Source organism: Benincasa hispida, chromosome 11, assembly GCF_027475165.1.
Source record: "Benincasa hispida cultivar pf3 chromosome 11, pf3_genome.v1.1, whole genome shotgun sequence".
NCBI classification, from domain to species: Eukaryota; Viridiplantae; Streptophyta; class Magnoliopsida; order Cucurbitales; family Cucurbitaceae; genus Benincasa; species Benincasa hispida.
Window position 1 is genome coordinate 13,763,198 of NC_143488.1, and position 22,152 is coordinate 13,785,349.

At 34.2% G+C, this 22,152-nt stretch overlaps 1 protein-coding gene across 1 annotated transcript; it reads left to right on the forward strand.

Annotated features, from left to right (window-relative positions):
* Positions 1-13,795: 13,795 nt before the first annotated feature.
* On the forward strand, positions 13,796-21,827 carry LOC120091622 (subtilisin-like protease SBT5.4). Its single transcript, XM_039049720.1, has 11 exons — positions 13,796-13,861; positions 13,943-14,049; positions 14,900-14,997; positions 15,949-16,113; positions 16,308-16,410; positions 17,383-17,914; positions 18,907-19,004; positions 19,093-19,338; positions 20,173-20,287; positions 20,374-20,587; positions 21,286-21,827. Exons 1-11 carry the CDS (start codon positions 13,796-13,798, stop codon positions 21,825-21,827), a joined length of 2,286 nt encoding a protein of 761 aa, XP_038905648.1.
* The last annotated feature ends 325 nt before the right edge of the window (positions 21,828-22,152 follow it).

Here is a 22,152-nt window from a genome sequence, read left to right on the forward strand (position 1 = left end):
TGCCAAACATCAGCCTATGTGATCTCATTTGTGGTGGCAACATATGCCCCTGTCATCATTTCAACTCCTTTGACCACAAATAAGCCATTTATCTTTTCCCCAATTAGTATCAACTTAGAGTCTTTTAGCACCTCAAAGGTTTGTCCTTTGCCCTTATACTCACACCCAATTGCATCAAGCTTACCTAAGGAGATTAGATTTCTCTTAAGAAGTGGAACATATCTCACATTCCTAAGGAGTTTAATAGTTCCATTCTTAAGTTTGCCTTCTATCCTACAGCCTTGGTTGTTTCCCATATAAACCATTTCTCCTTCAGTTTCTTTAAAGGTGTTGAACCATGGTCTTATTGAGTTCATGTGGTAGGTGCATTCAGAATCTAGGACCCAATCATGTTTTCCTAGAGGATTTTTATGGTTGGATTTGTCTAAAGTTGAGGCTAATGCATCTGAGTAGATAAAAGAACCTTCGACAATAGATGCTTCGAGTTGTTTGCCTTTTGAGTCATTTTCTTTCTCTTGGTTCTTTCTTTTTAGGATAAAACAGTCTTTGATTAAATGTCCTTTCTTTTTGCAATACTTACATTTTATTTTCTGTTTAGACTTATTATCATCTAAATTATGTGGTTTTCTGTCCTTTGAATGATTTTTTTTTAAAGTTTCCTTTAGCAAATAACCCTTCACCACTAGGATGATTTTTTTTATCAATCTATAACTCTAGCTCTCTAGTTCTTAGGGCTGGAATTATAGTATCTATACTTATATTATCCCATCCATATTTTAGAGCATTCTTAATTTCCTTATAGGGTTCAGGCAAAGAGTTTAGAAGCACATAGGCCTCATTTTCATCACCAAGTTTTTCTCTTAAAGTTTTGAATTCAGGAACAATTTTCTTGAACTCATCTAAATTATAATTTAAAGTTTTTGATGAATCCATTTTAAATTTAAAAAATTTCTCCCTAAGGTATATTTTACTAGGAAGATCTTTTGTAGCATATAATTCTTCTAGTTTAGTCTATATCCTATAGCCAGTTTCTTGATCTAAGACTTGTCTAAGAACACTGTCACTAAGGTTTAGAACCAATGTATCATAAGCTGCTAGCTCCCAATCTTCTTTTTCTTGAGCTGTCACTATGGCAGGGAGTGTTAATGGATCAAGGAGGACTCTGTGAGCTTTCTGCTGGCCGAGAATTGCCTAGATTTTGGCCTTCCACAGGTCAAAATCTCCTTTGCCATCAAATTTCTCTATTTCGAATCTTGCTTCGAACATATTGAATGAAAAACTTGAATCTTGAATCTTCAAGAACTGCAATCTTGTAAGTCTTTTACTCTAATACCACTTTGTTGGGCTTGCATTCAGTTGATTGTAATCTAAAAGCCCAAATAATGAATTTAATGGCCTCGCTTTGCTGATCCAATTTTGTGAACCCAAGAATTTTGCCTTAAATTAAATTTGGTTTTGTAGAGTTCTTGGATATCCTTTGTCCACAAACTTCCAACTGATGTGCTCCACGTGGTTCGCTCCACTAACTTTTGCCTGATGGAAGTGAATGAAAACTTTTATTCTGATGGGATTTTTGCATAATTAATTTCTTTTTCTCTCTCGTTCTCTCTATCGATTTTGCAGAACTTCTCTAACCCTAATCTTTTCTGTTTGTTTCGTGCGACTGCTTGAGTAAACGATTAGCGATGAAGAACATGCAATCTTGTAGAAGAAAAGAGGAAGAAGAGTTCTACACGATGATATACATGGTTCAGCAAATGATGCCTACATCCGGAGAGGAGATTTATTCAAGAGCTAAGTCACAACTTTTTCTTTTTACAGATTTCAAGCTTTCTTCAAGCCTTTGTATGTTGTATGCTACGAATTTGTAAATGATAAGTATTTATACTATTTTTCTAATACAAGTAGTTACAATAACAAATTGTAAAAGTTAAAGAAATGTGAACAGATATTGAATATGTTGAATGTTTGAGCTCATTTACTTCAATATGTTTGCACGACAGACTATTTCAATTTAGGTAGAAAATAGTAAACATTGTAACAAAGAAGAAAGAGAAGATGAATAGAAAATAATAAACACTGTAATAAAGAGGAATTTGAGATGTTAATATTGTACATAGTTAATTGTAAGTTATAATAGTTGGAAACAACTATTATAATTGGAGTCCTAAACATGGAATGAGCTATAATAGCCGATTCCATTCACTTGAAGTTTGAGGCCCAAACACACCCTTCTAAAAGTTTTGGATAATTGCAATGGGTAACACATTTAAGACTAATAATTAAGTGTATAGCAACATTTTAAACAAATTTAAAATATAACAAAATCCATAAAATGAGGATGACATATTTGCATGGACTACCGCAAGCTGAATGCGGCAACGAAGAAAGATCATTTCCCTTTACCTTTCATTGACCAAATGTTGGATCGTCTAGCTGGAAATGACTTCTACTGCTTTTTGGATGGGTATGTCAGTTATAATCAGATCATGATTGCTCTCGAAGATCAAGAAAATACCACATTCACCTGCCCGTATGGAATATTTTCTTTTCGCCGCATGTCGTTCGGCCTCTGCAATGCACCAAGCACTTTCTAAAGGTGCATGATGGCCATCTTTTCATAATATCTCGAAGACTCTGTAGAAATATTCATGGACGACTTCTCTGATATGGGCACACATACGAAGTCTGTCTCAACAACTTGGAGAAGATATTGAAAAGATGTGAGGAGAAAAACCTCGTGCTTAATTGGGAGAAATGCCATTTTATGGTGAAGGAGGGCATTATGCAGGGGCATAAGGTATCTAGGGACGGGTTAGAGGTGGACAAGACAAAAATTGAAGCAACTGAAAAGCTCCCACCTCCAACAAGTGTAAAGGTTGTTAGGAGCTTCTTGGGATATGTCGGATTTTACAGATGTTTTGTCAAGGACTTTTCAAAAATAGCACAACCACTGAGTGCGTTGATGGAGGCCGATAGGAAATTTGATTTTGACGATAATTGCCGCAACGCATTCATGATTTTGAAGAACGCACTGACGACTGCGCCCGTATTGATCGCACCAAATTGGACACTTCCCTTTGAATTAATGTGCGATGCGAGCGGGTATGCGATGGGAGCAATGCTAGCACAGAAGAGAAAAATGATACTCCATCCCATCGCATATGCGAGTAAGACTTTAAATTCTGCGCAGACTAACTACACCACCACAGAAAAAGAGTTGCTTGCAGTAATATTTGCGTTGGAGAAATACAGAGCATATTTTCTAGGAACAAAAGTACTCATCCATATTGACCACTCGGTGATAAATATCTGATGACAGAGAAGGACGCGAAGCCGAGATTGATTAGATGGGTTCTCCTCCTCCAGAAATTCGATATGGAAATAATTGATTGCAAAAGGACGAAGAACCAAGTTGCGGATCATCTATCCAGATTGGAAAATCTAGAGGTTGACCACAATGAGTCAGAGGTGAGTGCAGTGTTCCCAGACGAGCAGCTATTTCATATTGAAGAATTGCCATGGTACGCAGACGTGGTAAATTATCTGGTTTGCGAGCAATTTTTCGAAGATTATACTGACCACCAAAAGAAATAGCTCAGGCATGAATGCAGATATTATTATTGGGATGAGCCAAATCTGTATAAGAGGGGGTCAGACCAGATTATGCGACTGTGTGTACCGGATGCTGCTCACCAATGCATATTATCGCAATATCATGACTCACCATACGGCGGGCACTTTAGAGGCCAGCACACCACAGCGAAAGTATTACAAAGTGGGTACTATTGGCCAACACTATTTAAGGATGCAAGAGACTACGCGATGAAGTGTGACCGGTGCCAATGCACGGGTAACATTTCATGGAAACATGCGATGCCCATGAACATTATTTTAGAACTGGAGTTGTTCGATGTCTGGGGCATTGATTTCATGGGACCATTCCCATCTTCGAATGGTCATAAGTATATTCTGTTAGCCATTGACTACATGTCCAAGTGGGTAGAAGCAGTAGCATGCTCCGAACGTGATGCGGCAGTAGTCTCCAAATTCCTGAAGAAAAATATTTTCACGCGATTTGGCACTCCACGTGCCATATTAAGTGACGAAGGCTCCCACTTTATCAAACACCTCATCAAAAATTTTGCTGCTCAAATATAACATCCTCTACAAAGTGGCCACCGCATACCATCCACAGATGAATGGTCAGGCTGAAGTGTCCAACCGGGAAATCAACTGGAGAAGGTGGTAAAGCCTTCGCGAAAAGATTGGGCAACTAAGTTGGACGATGCGCTGTAGGCATACCAGACTGCCTACAAAACACCGTTAGGCATGTCTCCAAATGTGTTGGTGTTTGGTAAAGCATGTCATTAACCACTGGAGCTGGAGCACAAAGTGTTGTGGGCGGTGAAGAAGCTTAACTTCGACTTAAAAGCAGGAGGGGAAGCAAGAAAACTACAACTGGTCGAGCTTGATGAGTGGAGAACGGAAGCTTATGAAAATGCTAAAATATACAAAGAACGAGCAAAAGGTTGGCATGACAGCTGGCTATGCGGCAAAAATCTCCACGTCAAACAAAAGGTCTTACGTTTCACCGCATGATTTCTCTTTGCCAATTATGATTTCAATGGTGAAACGCATGCTTCTATTTCTTTCGTATACACTAAAGTCAACTCAATTTTAGGACAGTCACCTCATGAAATATTTCTAGAAGTTAGTGGTCTGTTAGCTTTCTTTCAAATTTTAGGACAATCGCCTCATGAAATATTTCTAGAAGAGTGCCGGAAGCGTTGAGATCAGAGAGAGGGCCAACTCCTGCGGAAGCAGTAATATCTTTTAAACAGAATAGAGTTAACAGTGTAAAAGCCTTGGGAAGCAAGGGATTGCTACCAGGATCTTTATCCTTATCTTCCATTGTCATTTTGTACTTTGAACTTATCTTTAGAAATGGAATTTACTTCTTTATATCTATTCACTCTTTGTTTATTACGCATGAGTAGCTAAATCTGTCGAATGAGTTGAGAAGCACTTAGCTAGCATAATTGGAGATCTTCATTCTATGTGATTATCTTGTATTATGTATGCATCATTCATCCATTGGAGATACTCGGGAGGGTAGTCTAAGGATAGAATCTAGGCTTGGAAAAGTCAGGTTAGAATTTAGGCTTGGGAGAGTCAGATTAGAATGCATAATCAAGAGACAGGAGTTTAGAAATAAGCATTGTTTTCTATTAACGTATCGCATGCATCCTAGAGATAGGTTATGATTGTATGTGGTCACCTTGTCTTTGTATGCATCTTGCATCATCGCATAGGTAAACAAAGTAGAGACTTAGGAATAAGCTCTATGGACATTATCGCATGCATCCTAGAATTAGGAGTTACCGCATTTGCATTGGAAAATGATTTGTTGTCGCATGAGTGTAGCATGATCGCATAGTTTGAACGCATTGCTGGAAAATGCTAGTTAAAGACCTTCTCAACCCGTTCCTCCGCATACTCAGTGTATCTGCCCATAATCAATCTTTTCTCAAATCCACCGCATACTTTTTACACCAACAAACCAACCAATTATTAATTTATTTGTTACCGCAAAGTGATCTTAAAAATTATCACCACATATTGTTTTCCTTAGTCCCTGAGTTTGACCCTGGACTTACCAAGAAACTCAGTAGAATTTATACTTGGATTCTACTGAGAAAACTTGTTGTACAACGCATTTCCATCACTGCAATTCCTTTCATAATTTCACCGCATAAAATAACGTATCAATGATCCACTTGTATATCTCATATGCATGCTTAAGTTTATATACAATAGCCATAGAGCTTTGTTTATTGCATATGAGTAAATGCCAAATAAAATAACTCTCATTTTATTCATAACAATGTGTATATATTACAAACTATGAGACTCCCGAAGAATTAGGACACCATTCCAACCAAAACCAATGTTTACCCGATGAGGTGGTAATACGCGAGGAACCTCAAAAATTACTATGAATAAGGATGAAAGGCTAAGAAGGTTTGTTAGGTTGAGACGAAAATGTGACCCTATGTTGTTTTGCACAAATGCACACATCACAAGACAGAGAAGTGACATCAACTTTATTGAATAAATGAGGAAATAAATATTCCATATATTGAAAATTTGGGTGACCACGGTGAAAATGTCACAACATACAATCTTTTTCTAAAGTTGAAAAATAAAAAGACAACAAACTAGTCCTATAAAAGTTCCTAGAGAAGCATCATCATCAAGAAAATAGAGTCTTTTGTTGTGCCAGGCAGTGCCAATCGTCTTCCTCAAGCTCAAGTCCTGAAAGAAAATATTATCTGGTGAGAAGGCAACTTGACAATTCAGATCTCTAGTTATCTTACTAATAGATAGTAAATTGTAAGATATTTTGGGTACATGCAACACATTCTATAAAGTTAAACCAGTAAAAGGAGAAATATGATCGTTACCCACAATAGAAGCAAAGAATCCATCTACAGTCCGAATCTTTTCATTACCAACACTGGGAAGATATGATAGAAAATTATCAAAAGATCCAGTCAAATGCTCTATAGCCCCTAAATCAAGTATCCATGGTTTCTTACCATTTATGCTTAGGAGACTTAAGGATTGAGAGGTACCTGATTGAACAACGACTTCAAGAGAAGAGACACTAGGGTCACTTTGGCAATTCACTTGAGGTTGTGATTTGGAGGAACTCGCAGATTCACTCATAGGAGCCCGACTAGGATTGGGCTTGTCATTGGAGGACATATTCTTCCATTCAGTGGTCTACCATATAACTTCTAGCACTGATTTTTCGTATGCCAAGGTTTATTGCAATGTTCACACACCAAGGTATGTTTCCCATTATGCTTGTCATTATCAAAACCAGATAATTTCGCATTGAAAGCAACATAATTAGCGGTAGATACAGTCATGGTATTCATAGAACTGACTCTGTCTTCCTCTAGACGAACCTCATAACACACTTCAATAAGAGAAGGTATAGGCCTCCTTCCCAGTATATGGCCTCGCACTACATCAAACTTGGAGTTCAAACCAGCTAGGAAATCATAAACATGATCAACTTCCTCAATCTTGGAATACTAGATACCTCCACAAGGACAATCTAAGATAATTTTGCGATACAGGTACATCTTCTACCAGATTAGGGACAATTTGTTAAAGTATGAAGTGACATCCATCGTCCCCTATTTGCACTCGTAAGCCTATTTACGCAGAGTGTAAAGACGAGACGCATTCTGCCTCTTAGAATATAATTTCCAAACTACATCTCAGATATCTCGAGCAATCACAGTATACAACAACAGTTTCCCTATCTGAGGTTTCATACTATTAATTAGCAATGATCGAAGCAGGGAGTCTTCTCCTTTCCATATGTGCTCCTGAGGATCCTCTAGCCTAGATCTTGGTATCTCACCAGTTAGATACCCAAACTTGTGATCCTCTCAAGAGCCATTTTAATGTGCTGAGACCAGGAGAAATAGTTCTAACCATTCAACTTTTCTCATGCAATTAACCCTGATGAATTTTCCATAGATCTAGACAAATAGTTTGTAGTAGTTAAAGAAGGGAAATAGGTTACCGGATTCTCTGGATATATTGATAGACCAGAAGGAATGTTAGAATTCACTGTACTGGAATTTAAGTTTGTGGAAGCACTTAGGGCTGCATCAAGAGCAGCGATCTTTTGCTGAAAACTTTCCTAAACATTATCCAACTATTGTTCAACCATTGCCGGAGATGAACCAATCGAACCTTCATGTTCATAACTAGGCGACGGATGATGAGGAAGGCTCGACAGCTGTAGGTACGTTGCTTGCGGCTAGAAGGAAAAGAAGTTGAGGATTCCCGACAACTGCAAGGGTCTTGTTACCGCGACAGGGGATTTACCTCTATTACCAACTCGGGTTCAAGTTGTATGTTTCAGCTACCGACAGCAAGGTTGGAGGGATAGATAGTCTTAAGGGTGGAAACGGTTCGGTTTTTTGGTCAAACCGAACCGAACCAAATTTTCTAATATGTGAAACCAAACTGAATCGATTTATTGGTTCAAACCGAATAAATCTATGTTATATTTTTTAATTAAAAAATGGTTCGATTCGGTTCAATTTTAAATTCGGTTTTGTTCTTTAAATTAAAAACGACTCGGTTTTAAATTCAGTTTTACTCTTTTTTAAATATATTATATATATATATGTATATATATATATATATATATATATATATATATATATATATATTAGTTAAAAATGGTTCGGTTTGGTTTCAAATTCGGTCTTCGAAATTGAAACCAAACCGAATTGTATTAATTCGGTTTCAAAATTTTTTCAAATCGGACTGAACTGCATTTTTTCAGTTTCACTGAATTTTTTGTTCGGTTCAGTTAAGTTTTTAGAAACGGTTTAATTTTTACAGTTTGAATGGAAACCCCTAGATAGTGGCGATGCTCGGTAACAAGGGAGGAATACCAACAACATTGTGAAAAAGAGCGATGGCGTTAGGGTTTCCATCAAAGGGTTGCAGCAGCGCTAAAGTTAGACGGATATGCAAGGACTCAAGATACCAATCAACAGTGACTTGGACAGCATTAGCAGCGACGGTGTCAGCAGTAGTAACAGCGATGGTCAAAGGCCCTATCGACAGTTATGGCAGAAGCGAGACTAGTGTAGAACAAAGGTTATCTTGCACTAGTTGGTTTTCGCTGATGGCGGTTAGGGTTTCGTTACCATGCTCTGATACCATGTTCAAAGATAGAAAATATAGAACACTGAGGTTATGTGAAAAACCCCTAGAATAGGGAGAAAAACCACGATAGAGAGTCTCTTTTTATTATTTTGACATAAAAAAAAAGAAAAAAAAGAAAAAAAGCTACAAGAGAAGCCATATTTTTAGGCTCTAACAAGCCCTATTACAAAAAGGAAATAAACCTAGGGTAAAGTAAAATACTAAAGACCCTCGGGGATATAAACTATCAACAAAGCCCCTTATTTCTAACAAATTTTAACAATTCAAATTATTTCAAAACTATTTACTCCTTATTTTATCGTTAGTGAGCTATCAAGGAGACCTAATGAACCTACATATTTAAAGCTCCAATGATACAAGATTAATTAATTAAACTCTTTAATTAAATTAATCAACATTCATTAACTTCACTCACTCCACTTAAGACCCATAACTATACTTTTTGTACTGTAGATATATTTATGTGTTCACAGGTATAACAAATAAAAAATAAGTCGACCCTTTATGAATCACTCATAACTACAATTGATTCAAATTATCAGTTTACCCCTGTAAATATATCTAACTCTTTAAGTACCAATAATCCATCTAATGAATAATTAGTTATAGTCCAACTATAAACTAGACCCCTCTCTGGCCAATGAGAGAGTAAGGCATCTCATTATTCAACACCCGGAATCAGCCCTTAAGGGAGCAATTCATCTACTTACCCTAAATATGGGAAGGAGTAAATTCCATCTTGTGTAGCTATGTTCCCAACTCCCTACTTGGATAAATCCCCAAAATGGTAGGCTTAATCAGTTGACCAATCTGGCCACTATCACTCATACAAATCAAAGGATTACCCTTAAAGATAGGAGTTCACAACTCACTCAGGATTAATGTCGAATCACCTATGGTCCTCATATTGAAATGTTAATCTCTTCAAGTAACGGTGTTATAAAGAAAGACTAATCATTTCACGGTTCGATCTTATACAAACTCTTTGTATAGGATAACCCCACTCACTTGTCTCCATATGAATAGTTAGGATCAAATCGTTTGTAACACTTTACAATAATTATAACAATTACAAAGTGGTCGTATCCATAGTGTCACCAGGATAAGGCACCGAACCTTATTCATATACTACAGACCATTTAAGTTATTACTTAAATATGAACCACCTGTATGTCAACCACATACATGTTTAAGTCACATTAAATAACCTCAGATCTTGTTTATAGGATTGAGTTATATAATTCTAAATGCCAAATAAAATAACTTTTTATTTTATTAAATAAATGATTTTCGTTTATACACTATAAACCACGAGATTTAGGGCACAATCCCCAACAGTACTTTGTTCGAGGGAAGGATCATTAGGAGTGTGAACAAAATCCTGCATTGGTTAGGGAAGGAAGTGATCATTGGTATATAAGGGGTGTTTGGTGGCCCGTAATGGGTTAGGGTCGTCATATAATGTAATAAAAAAACTCATGTTTGGATTAAACGTTTTGGGTCCAATTTGTAATATAAAACTCATTCCTTTCTAACAGTTTTCAATCCAACCCTTTTTTTTTAATTATTATTTTCACGCTTTACGATCTCATTTTCATTCCGTCTTCAATTACTCTACACTTTCCAATACTCCTCTGATTCCTGTAACCCTGATTACATTCCAACTCTCCAAGCAGTCCCTATGTAAAGTCAATTATCTTCATTTCCATGAGGCCTTTTAGGGTGAAACCAAAAGTAAAACCATTAGGGTTTATGTCCAAAGTGGACAATATTATACCATTGTGGAGATATATGGAGGTCTGTTGTTCTTATCACTTCATCCCAAAAAACATCCATTTTATTGGGGTTGATGTCCTAACTCTCGTAGGGTCCTATAGTTTGTAAACTTATTAAACAAACTCATTATGTATTTAATAAAATATATGATATTTTATTCATTTTCTATAAAATATATGATATTTTAGTTTCATTAACCTACGAAAAAACTAACATCCAATGTTATCTTTGTAACTTAAACATGTATGTGAAGACATATGGGTGAATCATGTTGAAGTGATAACCTAAATGGTCTATAGTAGATGGATAAGGCTGGGTACCTTATCTACCTTATCCTGGTGACACTACGAATATGACCCCCTTTGTAGGTGTTACAATTGTTTTAAAGTGCGACAAATGATCTGATTCTGATCATTCATGTAGAAATGCGAGCGAGGATATTATATATAAAGGAGTTTAAATAAGACCAGACCATGAAATGTTTAGTCTCATTATATAACACCGTTCATAATAGAGACTTACATTTCACCAGGATGACCATATGTAACATGACCTGAATCCTGAGTGAGTTGTGAACTTTTTCCTATGAGGGCGGTCTTTTGATTTGTATGGGTGAGAGTGGCCAGATCGTCGACTCAACAAGCCTACCATTTTGGGGATTCGTCTAATTGAGGAATTGGGAACACAACTTACACAAGATGGAATTCAATCCTTCCCTGAGGCAGGGGTAAGTAGATAAATTGCTTCCTTAAGGGCTGATTTCGGGTCTTGAGCAATGTGGCACCACACTCTCTATTGGCCCGAGAGGAGTTTAGTCATAGTTGGACTATGATCTATTGTTGATTAGAGGTATAGCTGGTACCTAAGGAGTTAGATGTAACTACAGGGGCAAAATGGTAATTTGGTCTAATTATACTTACGAGCAATCTATGAAGGGTCATCGTACTGTTAATTGGTTATATCCAATGGACACAAAAATATATCTATAGTCCAAAAAGTGCAGCTATCGATCTTTAGTGGAGTGTCCGACAGTTAACAGATGGTGAATAATGTAATTAACGAGTTTAATTAGTTATTCATGTACCGTTGGAGCTTCAAGCTACAGATCCATGTGGTTCACTTAGTAGATCAATAGGATTAATTGAGAATCAGTTTTTGGATTAATTTGAATTGCTCAAATTAATAGAGGGATTTAATTATATATGATACAATTAAGTTGTTTCAATTATATGTGATATAATTGTCATAATGTATTTGATACATTATAGCTTAATGGGAGGAAAATAAATATTTGAATGAGATTCAAATATAGTTTCTATGAATTGGATTCATAGTTGTTAAATTTAATATAAATATGATTTATATTAAATGACATATAAAAGAGAAAAGAAACTATAGTTTATACTGTATGTGATACAATACTAAAACTATAGTTTATAAGTTATATTTGATATAACATATAATTTAATATATATATTATATGATAAGTTAATTATCATATTTATATTTATATTATCATTATTATTTTAATAATAACGGAGGGAGTTACAACTCCCTTTCCATTCTTTTCTCTCCACTTACGTAAGTGGGTGGTAGTTGTTTTTGGCAAGTAGAAAAAGAAAAAGTTTCTTCTTTTTCTTGCTAAGTTGTTGTTGAACAATTGAGAAAGTGTAAACGCAGAAGAGTTTTGTGGTTTTGAATCTTTAAGAGAGTTCTCTAACTTTCCTCCTCTACATTAAGTTTTCCCTCAAAATCCAAAATAGCTAGAGTTCACCACTCCTGGGTCCTCATCCTGAGAATACCAAGGTAATATTCGTGGTGGTGTTCGATTTTGTTTGAGGTTAATCTTGAAGAAAGTCTTCAAGTTGTTTGTGATCTGTTCTAGAGAAAACATGAAGAAAGGTCTTCAAAGGTGAGGTTTCTTAAAACCCTTTCTAAAGCATGCTGCAATTTAGAATTTAATGCATATCTTGTTTATTGTTTACTGCAAACTTTGTATTCAATGAAAACGGAATTTGGTCGATCCGCTTCCGCTCAAGTTCTCTCCCATTATATTTCCTTCACTCTTCATCTGTGGGATGATATTCCTTCTACTAGCCTTGTTGTGTTAACCTAGTTGAGATGCTCTAATGCACCTGTTGATGCCTCCTTCGTCTAGTATTTTGTTAAAAAAAATGTCCATACTATCAATTTTATCATTGATTAAGCCATTTGAAGCCCGAACTATCATTATAATTATATTTTGTCTAGTGTAGTATTTTTTTAATCATAAAAAATTCAAAATTTGATAAAAGAAAAACATATACTACAAGAATTTTGGTTATTCCCAACGAAACTTTTCTCGATGCAGGAAAAAGCATCGGCGTATCTTATTTCCCTCGACGATAAAATGGCAGTGTCGAGATAGAACCCAACCCGACCGATTGGTTACTAGCGTCGGGCTAACCACTCTATCCCAACGGTCTATAAACCAACCATCGGGCTTGGTGAACTATCCCGACTGTCCCAAGTTCGTTGGGAGATGTTTAGTCTTTTTAAAAAAAATGAGAAAACTGCAGTTTTATGTTCTTTCGACGGTCAGAACAATACCATTGGGGCATTGTCCCTTTGCCCGACAGTTCCATACAGTCGGGAGGTAACAAAATAGAAAATTAAAAAACTTTATGGGAAATTGTCAAATTAGCCTGACAGACGCTCGAGAACCACTAGTTAACCCATTAACGAAAATCGACCGAAATTTCTCCGAACAAGATGATTAAGAAAATAAATAATTTATTATAATTAGCATTTATTGATAAATTTTGTAATATCTCTAAACCATTTAAAAGAAAAAAATTTTAAAGATAAAATATGACATTTTATAGAATGAAGAATATGAATTTAATGTATTGTCATTTAAAGACAAATTCTATTATACACATCGGATATAAGAAATAAGGTGCTCCAAAAATTTGAGGGTAATAATGAATTTGGAGAATGGTAAAGCTGTTGATAATTTTGGTAAAAAGGAACATTTGTGAAATTTTATGTACAAAAAGTGTTATTGTGCTATAATTAAAAAAATTTAACATCTAGTTTTTCTCTAAATTTACTTGAAATAGGAAACCTTTCTCTTTTAGTTTCTAATAATTAGATGGATGAGCTTAATTTACGTTCAAAGAGCTAAACACCAATCTATTTTCCCTTTGCATGTCAATATTATAAGACCCCATTGGGAACTACAAAACAATTGAACTTCAATACAAACGTAATGGAGTTGTCTTATATTTCTCTATTGCTTTTGTGTTTCTTTTTGCTTCAAACATCTGCCAAAAAGGCAAGCATTTTTCTTGATCTCTCTTCCATTTTCATTTTTTTTTTCCAACTTTTTGAGTATATTTTTTGTTTTCTTGTTTAGTCCTACATTGTTTATTTGGGGTCACACTCCTTTGGATCGAATCCTATATTTGATGTCCAACTTGCAACTCAGTCCCAATATGATATATTAGGATCGGTCATGGGAAGGTACAATTTCTTCTTCAAAAGTTTCATACGTAATACTTAAAAGTTTCGTTTGATAATAGTTTTGATTTTAACTTTTTTATTTTTAAAATTTAATTTATGAATGTTTCCTCTTAATTTGTATGCTATGGTTTTTACTTTTATCAAAGAAACAGTTGAATTCTTACTTCAATTCAAAAAAACAGAACAGAACAAAACAAAATTTCAAAAAATAACTATTTTTTTAGTTCTCACATTTGTTAAAAATATATATATATATATGAATTCTTACTTTCAATTCTAAAAACAAAAATAAGTTTGGTTTAATTTTCAAAACTTGGTGAGATTTTGAAAACATTGGAAGAATGTGAAAAAACAAAGAATTTTTTTTAGTGAAAATAATGTTTATAAGCTTAATTTTAAAATTAAAAATAAAAACAAAAATCAAAGCTCAACTTGATAACAATTTCGTTTTTAGCTTCATATTTCTTAAACATATGTTTGTTTCTTCACTACTTCTTTATTATATTTTCATACCTTTTAAGGAAATAATTAATTTTTTAGTCAATTTTCAAAAACAAAAATGAATTTTTTGAAATTATTTATATATATATAATATATATAAACTTGTTTTCATTTTTGAAATTTGATTAAGAATTTCAATCTTTAATTTCTGTTGCAAAAATAAAAATCAATAAAAGAAAATGTAAGAAAACAAAGACTTAATTTTCAAAAAACCGAAAACCAAAAACAAAATAGTTATCAAGTGGAATCTAAATTATTTAAGTAATCACCCGTTTTTATTTTATGTATTATTTAACAAACTCACTATAGAAGTTTTTCTTTTTTTCCGGTTTCCCTTGTCCATGTAAAGCAAAATGACAGCCAAAGAATCGATGATCTATACTTATAATAGACACATCAATGGCTTTGCTGCCGTACTAGATGAAAACGAAGTCATGGCTATTGCACGTAAGAGTTTCCCTTTCGTGTTTGTTTCTAGTTTTTGAAAAATCTGGGAAGAATATGAATACACTTTTGGAAAATTTAAGATCTCATTCAATAACTATTTCGTTTTTAGTTTTTAGTTTTTTTAAAATTATGTCTATTTCCTTCCTCTTTCTTACCATAATTTGCATTATCTTTCTTAAATACAAATTCCAAAAACAAAAACAAGCTTTTAATAGCTAATTTTTTCTAGTTTTCAAAATGTGACTTAGTTTTCTAAGTCATTGGTAAAAAGGAGATAACAAATGATGAAATTTTGACGTAGAAGTAATGTCTATATACTTAATTTTCAAAAATAAAAAATGAAATGGTTAGGCCTAAAGAAATAGATTTTTGTTTACTATTTTTATTTTTCTTAAAAATAAAGATAAAAAATAATTTTTTATCCTTTTGAAAATAAATTAATTTCTAAATAATAAAATTTGAATACAAAACGAGCATATAGTTTAACTGACAAATAGATGTATTAGCAACCAAGAGTTGGTTCGAATCCCCTATTCCCATTGTAAAAAAATAAAGAACAAATCGCAAAAACCACCCATAAAATATGGTGATAGTTACCATTTTACTCTCAAACATACAATTACAAAATTTGAGCCATCAAACTTATAAAAGTATGCAAATCGGACCCTCAGACTTACAAGGTGCAATTTTAACATTTATATAACCTTGATACCTTAAATTTTACAATCAAAAGTGGTTGTCCAATTTTAATATTTGTATAAGTTTGAGTGCTCGATTTTTACAATTACAAGTTTGAGAGTGTAAGTGCAACCTACCAACATATTTCAAGAGTAGTTTTTACAATTTACCAAAAGAAATGTTATCAAACAAATCCTAAACACTACGTTGTGATCTCCTTCCTTATATAGTAAGTTTCAAAATTTTGATTGACGTTCTTATGAAATGCAATAGAGAATCCAAATGTGGTATCGGTTTTTGAAAACAAGAAAAGACAATTGCATACAACAAGAACATGGGGTTTTCTTGGATTGGAGAATGATGCAGGAGTCCCTTCAAACTCCATTTGGAAAGCTGCAAGATTTGGGGAAGATATAATTATAGGGAATCTCGACACGGGTTTGCGCTTTTCTCTTCTTTTTTGAGCCGTTAATTCTTTTTTCACACTTAATTACTATTGAAGAAATACGAGATTCTATCTAAAAACTAATTGACAATGAGAACAGTAGTGATTTGTATATGTCTGATGTGGGATTTCTCGACAATTATAGTAATTGTGAATGTGATTAAGTTTTTGTGGGATTTGAATGAAGGTGTTTGGCCAGAGTCCAAGAGCTTCAGTGATGCAGGCTATGGCCCTGTTCCTTCAAGGTGGATGGGAGTTTGTGAAGGTGGCTTCAACTTTACTTGCAACAAGTATTTTTTTTTCTCTAAATCCTTTTTCCTCTCCATTCTTTTAAATTTAAATTACATTTTTAGTTTCTATAGTTTGTTTGAACCCTATATCTCCATAATAATACGATATTGTTCGACATCAGTCTTCATGAATTTGTCTTTTAGTTTCAACACACGTGTTATGTTTCATACCAAGTGGAGTTATTATTAAATCTATGATATTTTTCTTATTTTATTTCATGTGGGATTTTGGTCGCACTCTAAAGAGGAGAAGAAAAGAAGCATGTTTTTGTTGACCGATGATTTGCTTGAACACCCAAATGATTTTCAATATTAGCATATAAGTCATAGTTTTGAACATCAATTTCATCTCCTCTCCCTTTTCCACATTTAAAGAAAATGATGTCAAGTAAAATATTTGATAAGAACTTTGTATGGACAATAAATGTTTATAGGAAATGTAAACAAATATGATCAAACACAGTAATAAAACTTTAGACATAGTTTTTGAAATTTATGTTTGCTTTTACCCAAATTTCTTATTATGATTTTCACGTTCCTTACCAAAACATTTAAATTTTTAGTCAAATTTTGAAAACAAAAATAAATTTTCAAAAACTATTTGGTAGATGATGAGAATGCTAAGAAGCACTAATCCGTTTCCTCTAGTATCTTATTAAAAATATATTAAAAATAAAATAGTTATCAAACAGGATCTTAACAACCAAAGAGGAACCATGAGTGCAAGTATAGGGTCATAGTTTTTTGCCTAAATTCGTGCACAATTTTCAAAAATAGAAAACGAAATAGTTACCAAACGGCAAATACAAAAAGTTTTTCATAATTGAAACCATCCAACTATTTCTTGATTTTATATATAATAGAAGTATGAAACAAATCGAACCGACTTGATTCAACCAATTATATATTTCTATTTAGTTTAATCCTCTTTCTTCAAAAAAAAAAAAAAAAAATTGGATTGATATAAAACAGGAAGTTGATTGGAGCAAGATATTTCTACAAAGGATTTGAAGCTGCTAATGGTCCTATCGATGATTCCGTAAAATTTGCAAGAGACCTAGAGGGCCATGGATCCCACACTTTGTCCACTGCCGGAGGCAACTTTGTCCCCGGAGCCAATGTCTTTGGCAATGGCAATGGCACTGCCAAAGGAGGTTCCCCTAAAGCTCGTGTGGCTGCCTACAAGGTATGCTGGCCTGCCCTCACTGGCGGTTGTTTTGATGCCGACATCCTAGCCGCTTTCGAAGCTGCCATTAGTGATGGTGTCGATGTTCTCTCTGTCTCTCTCGGTTCGCCGGCTCAAGATTTTGCTTCTGACCCCGTTGCTATAGGAGCCTTCCATGCCGTTCAAGAAGGAATCACTGTGGTTTGCTCTGCAGGAAATGATGGCCCGTCTCCTTCGACAGTAACCAATGTAGCTCCTTGGATGTTCACGGTTGCCGCTAGTACCGTCGACAGAGATTTCTTCAGTTATGTGACCCTTGGAAACAAGAAGCAGTTCAAGGTACTCATACTCAATCCATCCAAAGAGTTCTTCTTCTTTGAATTTGAATCTCTGACCCGTAATTAGTTGAAGACATGTGTTTTAACGAGTTGAGTTACTAAACTAAAATATACTCATGTTTGTAACCCATCTTATTGTTTGCCTTTCCCAATCGTTTTCAAAATTTTAGTTTTTAGAAATAGGGTGGAAGTTGCAATTATACCCTTAAACTTTCAACAATAATAATTGGATCCCTAAATTTCTAAAAGTGTTAAAATTTGACCCTCAAATTAAACTTACAATAATTGTAAAAATTGAACCCTCAAAACAATTATGTATGTTTAAGGATCCAATTTTAACATTTGGATATAAGATTGAGGGCTTAATTTTTAAATTTGAAAGCTTAAGGGTATAATTACAACTATTATCATACTTTATGTGGTTTTTGCAATTTGGCTAACATTCTAATATCTCAAAATTATTTTATGGAATTATTCCATGAGAAATGTTTTCACATCTAAATATCTACACTCACATTTCCTTCTCTCAAGAAAACGTGTCACGTGTCACACTTCAAATTAGACACAAATATGATCCATATGATTTCAGTTTCAATTTAATATCTATAGTATACCTAAATCTTTCCAAACATTCTTAAATTTAAATCCCAAATGTTAGCGTGTACTATTACACACAATGTTATTTTTTGGATGCCAACTCGTCTTTAACTCTCTAGAAAAATGTGTGCCACACTCATCTATTGTGTAACACAAACTACACCCATCGAGATTTGTCATGTAATAATTTTTTTAAAATGATGTTTTCTACAAAGACGCACATAATCGTTGCGCTTTAGAAACTATATAAAGTATATTATAAGAACCCAATTGAAACTAAATATTTAGAAACCTTGAGAAGGAAAATGATCATATATCTCATATGTATATTTACCCTGATAAACTTTTTTATGTAATTTGTTAATTAACCTCTACCTTTACAAACTTTATTACTAGGGTTTAAGTCTTTCAGCTGGAGGAACACCAGGTGGTAACTTCTACCCTTTGATGGATGGTGTGCAAGTAAAAGCCGCCAATATCACTGATAACCTTGCGTGAGTATTAAACATAAATAAATTAATTAATTACCTCCATTTTTGTGAAGAACATAACTTGAAAAAGCTTTCATTTTGTTTTGTACAGCCAACTTTGTGAGGAGGGATCACTTGATCCCACAAAGGCAAAAGGGAAGATAATACTTTGTCTTAGAGGAGACAATGCAAGACTGGATAAGGGTGTCGAGGTTCTTCGTGTCGGTGGCGTCGGTATGATTCTTGTCAATGACAAGCTAGATGGAAATGATGTTTCAGCTGATCGTCACTTCCTTCCTGCTTCTCATTTGAACTATACTGATGGACTTGAAATCTTTCAATATCTCAACTCCACCCAGTAAGGACTCTCAGTTATTTTTTGAATAATTTTCTTGAGAAAATTTTAGTTTTTATCCTTAAACTTGAACCGGACTAGGAGTTCGTTATCGGTCCTGCGTTTATATTTTTTGATAAAGATATGCAAATTAAGATCAGTAGGTGCACTAGCACATCCTAACCACATTTGCACATACATAATTATCAATCATGAGTCTTAAACATTCGATTTTATTAAACTATATTTTAAAACTTGGACTGTCGGATTGAAATTTGAACAAGTCTCAAAATACATGAACTAACCTTATTACCATTTAAGTCATCACTAAATTAGTAATGGAGATGATCCAGAACAATATTATATGTAGTGTTTCAAACAAAAACAACAACTTATGTTGGAGGACTTGGTAAGCTTTTGGAGATCATTTATTCATCAAATAGAGTTGATCGAGCTTTACTTTTGGAATCACCGAAAAGATTTCGTATAAGTAGAGATAATTGTATTCTCATTTGTATACTATGAATCTCTTCCATTCATAATAATTACGAGTCTTTGTTTACACTTAACAAATGTACCAAAGGTTATTAGATCGTAAAAATATGCCTGTAAAATTTGACTTATGTGGCAAAATTTTGATTATGAGTAAAATAACCAATTTGAACATAGCTCAATTATCATAATTATATATAAATTCTCAATCAAGAGGTTATATGTTTGAATCCCTTACTCCATATATATTGTTGTGTTGAACTAAAAAAAACTGAAGTAAATGGGGAGATTTTTGCTATATATTAAAAAGAAAAATGGGGTTGAAAAATAATATTTAATTTGTGTAATTCTCTAAATGAAAACCAGATCACCTGTGGCTTCCATTAGCCATGTAGAGACTGAGTTGGGAATTAAACCTTCACCTATGATGGGTGATTTCTCATCAAGAGGCCCTAATCCCATCATAGACTCCATGATCAAGGTTGGTTTTTTAAACATATACTTTTCGCTATTTCAAAAGTCATTTCAAATTCGTACTTATTTAAATCTTTCTACTTTATTTTGTAGCCTGATATTACAGCGCCAGGTTTGAATATAATCGCAGCTGTCTCCGAATCTGCAACGGCGACAAGTTCTGCATACGATACGCGTCGAGTGCCTTTTAACTTTGAAATTGGTACTTCTATGTCTTGTCCACACATCTCAGGTGTTGTTGGCCTTCTCAAGACCCTTTATCCCAAATGGAGCCCAGCAGCCATCAGATCTGCTATTATGACTACAGGTTCATTCAATATTGCGTTTAAATCTTATTTTAGTCTCCAACCTTTTAGATTGGTCTCATTTAAAATCAACGAACTTTTTAAACATCCACTTTTTTTCTTTCATAAACTTTAGAAAAATAACTTATTTTCATCTTTGCTCTTGTTTTAATTTGCTTTTAATGAATCGATCATTAACATCACTTTTAATATGCATATTAATGCAAGTGTGTATCCAAATCACATAAAATCAAAATGAGTATTTACTAAATGACAAAATTAAATAATATACTAAAGATGAAAACGGTTACAAAAAAAAATAAATATTTAGAAAGTTTAAGACCAATATTGTTTTTATTAAACAAAATAAGGGATTAGAGACCAATATTTTTGTACTCAAAAAGAAAGAAAGACGAACCAAAATGGTTATTTCTTAAAGTTCATGACTGAAATTGATATTCTAAATGGTTATTTCTTGAACATTTTAGCTTTAGTTGCACCCATCTTTTTGTAACTCCCTCGATTCAAGTAAAAAACTCAAACATATTTTTTCAGGAAAAAAAAAGAAAAAGAACTTGCCATGTATTAAAATATGGTGGAACAACTGAGCCAGCAGCAAAAGATGGATGCAGCATCAAATTTTTTTCCCCTTAGAGTCAATTGTTTAACAAATTCATTCACTTTTTTTATAATTCGTTTACCTTTCTTTTTTTTTTTTCAGCCAAAACAAGAGACAACTCCAAGAAGTCAATATTGGACTACAACAAAATGAAGGCAACCCCATTTCATTATGGTGCGGGACATGTCCATCCAAACAATGCAATGGACCCTGGCCTTGTTTATGACACTACCACTGAAGATTACATGAACTTCTTATGTGCTCTTGGCTACAACTACACCACACTAAGGGAATTCTATAACAAGCCATACGTTTGCCCCGAATCGTTTGCAGTCATGGATCTCAACTACCCGTCAATTTCGGTTCCGAAGTTGACAGCCGGTGTCCCCGTGACGATCAATAGAAAAGTTAAGAATGTGGGAAGTCCAGGAACGTACGTGGCACGCGTGAAGGTGTCCTCTATGGTCTCAGTTACGGTCGAGCCGAGTACGTTACAGTTTGATAGTGAAGGTGAAGAGAAGGCTTTCAAGGTTGTATTTCAATACAAAGGAACAGGACAAGGTAAAGACCATGTGTTTGGGACATTGATATGGTCAGATGGGAAGCATTTTGTTAGAAGTCCTATGGCAATGGCATTGGCATGATGATCTAATTTATATTGTAGTTTGATTTACTTTCATTCTATTATAGTATTACAATGACAATGAATTAGTTATGGAAATAAATTTTTATTTTATTTCTTTTAAACATTATCCTCTATTGACTGTTTTAGGTTTAGATTACTATTTAACTCTTAATCGCTTTTGTTTAATTGTCCCAAAACACCCTTAATTTAAATGGTATATAATCAAGCCCAAATATAAGCAGATATAGCACAACACAAATTTAGATCTAATTCTTATAGTCTATCAATAATAGACCATATCGCTAACAAGAGTCTATCAACGATAGAGTCTATCGCTAATAGGA

Bases quoted from the DNA above. Each gene is read 5' to 3' on its own strand.
- LOC120091622 (XM_039049720.1), top strand. From the start codon at position 13,796: ATGGAGTTGTCTTATATTTCTCTATTGCTTTTGTGTTTCTTTTTGCTT. The intron at 16,114-16,307 runs GTTTGCGCTTTT...ATTTGAATGAAG, and splicing joins TATAGGGAATCTCGACACGG to GTGTTTGGCCAGAGTCCAAG. The intron at 20,288-20,373 runs GTTGGTTTTTTA...TTTATTTTGTAG, and splicing joins TCATAGACTCCATGATCAAG to CCTGATATTACAGCGCCAGG.